General features: G+C 27.5%; 1 protein-coding gene across 2 annotated transcripts; it reads right to left on the bottom strand.

Annotated features, from left to right (window-relative positions):
- On the bottom strand, positions 1–7,697 carry LOC129981911 (uncharacterized). 2 transcript variants are annotated; one of them, XM_056092966.1, is made up of 3 exons: positions 7,616–7,697; positions 4,571–4,739; positions 1–254 (listed from the first exon to the last, which is right to left on the bottom strand). In XM_056092966.1, coding segments are annotated over exons 1-3 (315 nt in total). In that variant the 5' UTR covers positions 7,618–7,697; the 3' UTR covers positions 1–110. The 2 variants fall into 2 exon arrangements, with proteins under 2 accessions (XP_055948941.1, XP_055948940.1); XM_056092965.1 differs by lacking the exon at positions 7,616–7,697 and adding an exon at positions 7,432–7,578.

Genomic DNA, 7,697 nt, shown 5'->3' with positions numbered 1-7,697 from the left:
TTTATTAATTATTACACAGAATTTCATACAAAAATAAAAAGAACTAAAATTATATATGCTTAGTTTCCAAAAACTTAAAATCTTGAATGAAAAGTCATAGTTTATTATAATTATAGATGAACTGCCACGTCATAAGGTGGTGGTTGCAAATCTTCATATGTTGGCAAAGTAACCGATTTTACAGAAGATTCTCGTTGAAGAGACGCCGTTTCCCGGTCACTCGCAGAAACATTTCTACGTCGGTTTTCAGAATTCTAATTACAATAAAAAATAATTAAACATTAAAATATTGAAAAAATATATATGATAATTATTGTGTAATCAGAAAGGGTAATTCGCATGCTTCAGTCTTTTATTACTTTCCTTTTTCTTTTCCTGAATGAGGAAGTTTTCGATTAAATCCATTTGGCTATGATTTCCGGTGCCAACTTAAAATTGTCTCAGCCTTTTGAGGAGTTTTGCATAAATTTTATTTATCTTTTAATCTCGATTCTTTCTGTTTAATAGTTTCTTTTAATGATTAAGATTACGATTTTTTGTGAATTTGTGGTTTTAAATTTCTTGATTTTGAATAAATCGTTATTCAAAATTCCTTTATTTCGTCTGAGAGAAATTATAACTAAGAAACGAAATCCGCTTGATAGTCTGGCCAGTTAAATGAAATTCTAAAGGTTTTCCTTACATCAAATTTCAATTCTGAGTATAGTTCCCACTCAATTTTTTAAAGGAAATATATACTTTCTAAATTCATACTGGACCTTCGTTGTATTATAAAATGTTATAGATCAAATCAATTTTTTATTTGATTTATAATATATCATTTTATAAAAAAATAAATAATGTATATATATCATTATAGTTCCTCCGCAAATTAAATGCCATTTTTATGATAGTGATTATAATGCAATTTATCTATATGCAATCTGTTGTAATGGTTAAAAGCAAATTTTTAAGAAAAATGATGAAAACCATTGGAAAAAAATCGGCAATCAAACCAGCTTCCCCGAATATGTAATCTCTTGAATCTAATCCTGAACCAAGTATTATTAAAATAAAAAAAAACTTCTGCTTTTAATCAAAATTGTCTTTTTTTTTTATTAATATCAGATGATGCTCAATTTTAAAGCTTTAATAAGGAGATAATTAAAAAAAAGTTAATTGGAGGGATAGCAAATATTTTTTTAATTCCTTATTTTAAATTTCTGAGTAGCTTTCTCTATAAACCGTTCAAATTTTGTTTCTAATTTAATTCTTTGAGATGTTACAACGCTTTTTTTATATTTGCATAATTCAAATCTTAGTGCTATTTTACTTCTTCAAATGCTTATTTTCTTATATTCAAACTTTGGTAATATTCTTTTTGTAGAAAAGTCTCATAAATTAAAATCTAAAGTCTCATACCTCATAATTTGGTATAATAATATTTGGAATTTTTGAATTACATAACATAACACAACTCCATGCCAAATAACAATCTATTTATTTAAAATGCTTTTGCAACTTAATGGTTTTAATGCTTCATAATGGGGAAAATTGAAAATTTCACATTATTTATCATGCGAACTCCGTCGTTTACAAACTGGATAGAAATAATACTTATATTACGCATTCTTGAAAAAAGAAATATTTTCCATAGATTCTGAAGAAATTTATTAATATAATTAATAAATTTTTAAATTAGATGACGTTTGCTTCATACAGCTTTGTATGGGAGAAAATGATTCTATTATTAGAAATTTGGTTTTTAAATGGTTCATATGTGTTTTTAAACCTATTTTATACAAAATTTTTACAAAATAAGTATTTTATAATATCTATATATCTATATATATATATATAAAACAATTATGGGGAGGAAAAATTTTTCCAAATTTGTTTATCATTATTTGACAATAACTTGTATGTTTGGAATGTTTCTATGTTTTATAAAATCCAAATTAAAGCTAATTGTTTTTTGTTTTTGAATAATATGAAAAAATGAGTAAATCGAGCAGTATATATATCGAAATCGTCGGAAAGGAGAAATTAGGGTAAATAAAAGTACTGAACAATAGGGTGGAACGAAAAAATCAATTTTTGATTTTTAATTTGTAATAGCGCTAAAAAGTTGCCTTTTGAAAAAGAATTTCACAAATGATAAAAGTTTATCATGCTAAATACAGGAATTTAGCAAGATGAGAAGAAAAGCATGATAAGTCTAAAAGAAGAAAATGTTCAGATAAGTTTGATTCCAACCCCACAGAATTTAGATAAGAAACTAGACATTTATCTGATATTACTGACTTATATAAAAGGAAAAAATAAAATGCCAATTATGGTATAAAATGTTCTAAACGATCAACGCTCTAACAGGAAAATGGTTATAGGTAATAATGATATAGCTACAACATATGCGCTTTAAGGAAGAAAGAAGCAAGAAAGAGTAAAGAACTACGCAGAATAGTTAAGTTTAATCAAAAACGGACAAAAAAAATACTAGTGCATCAGAAACTATTAATAGTGACAATGACAATGCTGAAGAACAACAGTGTTCTTTACAAAAATAGTCAAACCAACCAGATCCATCAAATAGACAAGAAGAGATAAAACTACCAGTTGCATGTGTGATTTAATATTAAGTTAAAAATCTTCATGTACTTATGGTTCCAAACATCTTTTTAACCTTATCTCATATTCACGCTCTCTCTCTGTGAATCTCAAAAACGTTATAGGCCAGATTATTCAAAGAAATAGGTACTTTGATGCTTCAGAAAATATTCTTTTGTCCATGCTAAATGGTGAGAGTAAAATTCAAAGAGAACTTAGTTTACGACGTGTTTTAAAAGCAAGAACAGAAAATGAAGACAGAGTCAGGTTGTTTAAAGTTCCAAAGGTAAACTTCGATGCAAAGTATTATACCGACATGATCCTATGGCTTGAAAATGATGTAATCATTGAATCCCTCTTGCTAAAAAAATGTTTCCATTGACTCTCTCAAAGACTTGGTACAGAAGGCATCTGAAGCTGAACCAAATAGTATAGGGGACTCGGTTATCGACTTTCCGAGGCTTCCTTATCACATGCAAATAGTGGAAAGAGCTGTGAAATTGGAGGCCTCAAAATCGGCTCAAAATATCTGTGGTTGAATCACAAGAGAAGGATACAAAAGAGCAAAAATTGATTCAAGTGTGAATATGCCAAATTTGAAAAAAAAAAAAAAAAAAAAAAACAGTTTAATGTGGCAATGAAGTAGAAACAAACATTTTGCAGCTGTAACATTTGTAATAATAAGGATACAGAAGTATGAAGCGCAAAGTTTGACATAATATTTTTTATTATTATTATACTTTGTAATTAACAATTTTTCCAATTGTAATGCTTATATAAATATTTAAAATCATCTTTTGCAACAATTTATGAACGAAAATTTCATAAAAATATTTTATCCAAGTTTACAATTTTGCAATTTTTTTTTTGCAAACTTTAAACTCTTTGCGGCACCTCTCATTGCAACCAGGATTTTTTAAAATTCTTTTTGAACCTAAAAGCTAACTTTTCACCACTATTACCAAACTAAAATCTAAGAAAATTTTTTAAAGGCCCTTTTTAAAAATTTCCATTTTTTTAAATTTTTCCACAAATTTCCAGCTCTTTGCGGCACCTCAAGATTATGTAATATTGCAACCAAATTTTTAAAAATTGTTTTTGAACCTAAAAGGCAATTTTTCCGCATTATTACCAAACTAAAATCTAAAAAAAAAAAATTTTAAGGCCATTTTTGTTCCACCCTACTGAACAATCCTTCATAAGAAAATCCAGTAGGAATAAACGAAATAAAGGCGTAAAACTTTTTTTTGTGTTTACTGAGTGTTTGTGTCTGTACTGAGCGAAGTTTTCGAATTCCAGGAATATTGTTAAGTTTAGTTACTCGGAAGCCAAGCTAATAATTCAGAATGCTCTATCAATATTGATTAAGTATAATTTAAAATTATATGATATTTTTTGATAAAATGCAATAAAATGTGAATAATGAAAACTGATCTACCTGATTAAATTAATTGCATTGACACTCATAAGTCTTTGGAGGTTGTTTCAATTGTCTTATTGTTGTATCGACCAATTTTAACTAAATACATCCTATCAAAACATTGAACCGATGCAAATTCAACTTTTAGTTTTAAAAATCTTAGAATAATATATTTTTGCTTCCTAACATTTGCTATATAGCCATCTGCTACTGGAAAATTTTAATTTCAGAAATCGATGTTTTCGTTTTTAGTAATTGATAAAAATTAATGTTAGCATTTCATACAATTTGAAATAATTTAAATTTACTTTTATTAATGAATATATTTATAATATCTTATTACTAACAGAAATATATCACTATCTGGCAAGCAAGTGAAGCGAAATCACGTATCCAAAATCATATAGTGATCGCAAAAGAATCCCAGCATGTTCTTGAGAGTCGGAGAGCGGCGAGAGCAGGTGCTTACTCCCCACTCCTGAATTTTTCAAAAAATCCAATCCCAATGTAGTTACATAACTCTTATAAATTAAGAAAGAAAAAAAAAACCTAATTGATATATACCAGTTCAGGTCTGTCATAAAGAGATGGTCTTCCACTCATGAAGTTTTCAAAATCTCTAGGATTATACTTTCCTGTTACTTTCTTGTACTCATGGACCGCTCTGATGTAACCGAAGATCACAGCTAAGAGAATTATTATGATAACAATTACACCTGCCATTAGATTCCACCTAAATTGAAGAAAGAATTTGTGTTAAAATAATTTTAAAGTTATCAGAAACATATCTACTTATATCAGTTCCTAAATACAATTTTCACTCCTTTTCTTTCTTCAGTTCCATAAAGCTTTTAATGATGCAATTTTTAATTCCATATAATTTCCATTTTACATCTAATTTTAATTAATTGCTTAAAATTTTTTTGAGTATATTTTACAATAACCTTTCAATGATTTTAGTTACTAGATTTATGATCATGAGAATTGCGACGGCTGAATTGAATGCATTTTTTGTGTTACCACTACCATATATTTATGAGTAAATTTTAATCAGCAGGAGTGACATTTTCTCGTATACTTTACAATAAAGGTATTATTCCCTAGCCTAAAATTATGGACCTTAGGGAAGGCCGCTAATGTTTTGCATGGCACTTACAAATAATGAATGTGAATCTAGGATTTTTACCGTATTTATCATGCGAATATGTATTTTGGACGCCCTTTCTTCCGACCGGTTGAAACCAAAATTTGACATAACAGAGCTATAGTTGTTATTACCAAATTTCATTGTTTTAAGTCATTGCCTTTATATACATGAGAAAGTTTAGACTCTTTTACAAATTTGGTTCAAGTTTTGATAAGAATCTACATTTAAGATGGTAAATGAGTGTGCCAAATTTTATTTATTGTTCCTTTCAGTATCTCCAGACTATCACCTTCCGACGATTCTACCTGCCTAATTGATGAAATACGAAGGGATGAGCGCATTTATGGAATTCTTCAACATTCTTTCACCTTGATTTCCTCCCTTAAAAGTACTTTTTCGTTCAGTCTCTCCCCCCCCCCCGAGTATATATGAATGTTGTCATTTCTGACTGTACTATTTTATTATGATTCAAAATTGTATATTGATGACTTATATAATTAGTTCAAGTCTTAAAAAAGCTTTCAGAGAATATTTAATATGTCCTTAAATGTGATGAAAATTATCAACCGTAGTTAATCTCAAAATGTTATCTAAACAATTCAATACAATTAAAAAAAAAAGAAGTTTTTTTAAATAAAAATATTACTATTTTGTAAGAAAACTAAATTACCAAATTTTTACAAATTTTTCATTTATTTATCATAATTTAACGTGCATGTCCAGTAATACAGTAAATAAAAAATGCCATAAAGTATTTTATTGTGAATTAGTAATTTTTTATGTCAATATTTCAAGTTATCTGCAGTTTATACCCCTCTTAAGTTTGCGTATAATCCGTTTTCACTTCATTGTTAAGTGCAAAAATCTCTTTTCATCTCGTTCCTTTCATTTACATTTTGATTGAACATATCCTGGAGCATGCGCAAAAGCGCGGAGAGTCTTCGAGAATGAACAGTATCTAGTTCGTTACGTTTTATATTTCTGAAGTTCTCTTGTACTCGAACAGCCAGACTGAACCCTTCTGACTGTATTTCGTTCAAAATTTGGTCTGAAGTCCATATATCAAATTTAATCCATCTAACTCAAAGCGCTTTTCAAGTAATCGTATTCACAGACAAACAGGCAGGCAGGCAGACAGACAGACAGATAATGCCAAAAATGTTTTTCGAACTCAGAGATCTGAAGCGTGAATATTCGTCAACATATAAAGTTCGAATTTATTGACAATTACATTATTTATTCTATAGTTCATACAAGAGTAAGTGATAAAGAGTCATTAAATATACAACGTTATTATGGTGCGATATTTCAAACTAAAGGTTTGAACCTCAAAAATGTTTCTGTATGATCTAAAATTGCTTTGTTACTCTAAAAAATAAAGCTAAAGAGCAAAAACAATAGCCCTAAAATACGACTGAAATTAATAAATAAAATCAAATGTCCATTTGGTAAACCTTCTTGAGTCTACAAATTACAGTTGAATAATAATGAAATCAGATATCCATCTTAAAAAATAAGAATTATTCTCTGAAGGCTATATAAATGCTGTAAAATAAAATGATAAAAATATTTATTAAATAATAAGGTAATTAATTATTCATAAGAAAATATTTTTTAAAATACAAGTTTAAATGTAGAGTATTTATGTGTTTTTTTAAAAAATTGTTTATGATTATAAATAGATTTTAATCTTCACCAAATGCCATTATTTTCAAAATGCTATATATAGCGAATTCAGTTTATTACAGAAAATTTTAGAGACTCTTAACAATAAAAAAAATTGATCATGATTTTTCAGTCTTAAAAATTCAATTCGGTTTCAAGTATTTATCGTATTATTATTCCGATAGGGAAATTTTGAATAGTTGTAGTGCCTGAAAACATAAACTACAAAGTATAAAATTATACACTATCTTAACAACAATAAAAAAAAAGCAGATTTTGTTTAGTTAAATAAATTTTTTTTCTTTCTGTTGTATATTTATTAATCAAATATTTAAATTCGCCATTGTCACAAGACCTGTCCAAACATATGCAATTTTATGTTTCATAGATTATTTATTAAGCTATAAAATATAAAATTTGGTTTTATACTTTCTTTCAATTATTATGCGAAATTTCGGAATGAATTAAAATTTTCTCTATTTAGAAAGAATATTTCAAACAGCCCACATGAAAACGATTTATGAATTTGGCTTAATCATATTGAAAACTATCACATTTCAAATGGTAAAACATTAAAATATTACAATGAGATCGAAAAAGGATAATACATTACTTTCCAATTATTTCTACAATTGTTGAAAATAAATCCATTTTCAAAATGCACACGACACAATACAAGGAATTCTAATTTCTGAGTAAAAAGCTAAAGTTAAAACAATGTTTAATGGCCTAAATTCGATTTCTTAATATTCAAAGTCATTTATATTCTACAGAGAGAAAATAAAAATGTTACTTACATGGTTTAAGTGATTCAAATCAAAACACTTAAAGTTTCATATGCGGGATGACTCATACATCAACAAAAATCGAATTTCAAAG

The sequence above is a fragment of the Argiope bruennichi genome, chromosome 8 (assembly GCF_947563725.1).
Source record: "Argiope bruennichi chromosome 8, qqArgBrue1.1, whole genome shotgun sequence".
NCBI lineage: Eukaryota > Metazoa > Arthropoda > Arachnida > Araneae > Araneidae > Argiope > Argiope bruennichi.
Note: the sequence above shows the minus strand (reverse complement) of the source record. Positions and strands in the feature narration are given on the sequence as shown.

Coding starts and splice junctions, on each gene's coding strand:
- LOC129981911 (XM_056092965.1), bottom strand. CDS start 7,469: ATGGATTTATTTTCAACAATTGTAGAAATAATTGGAAA. Junction 4,740..7,431: donor ATTGTAGAAATAATTGGAAA/GTAATGTATTAT, acceptor TCTTCAATTTAG/GTGGAATCTAATGGCAGGTG. Junction 255..4,570: donor TTTATGACAGACCTGAACTG/GTATATATCAAT, acceptor TATTGTAATTAG/AATTCTGAAAACCGACGTAG.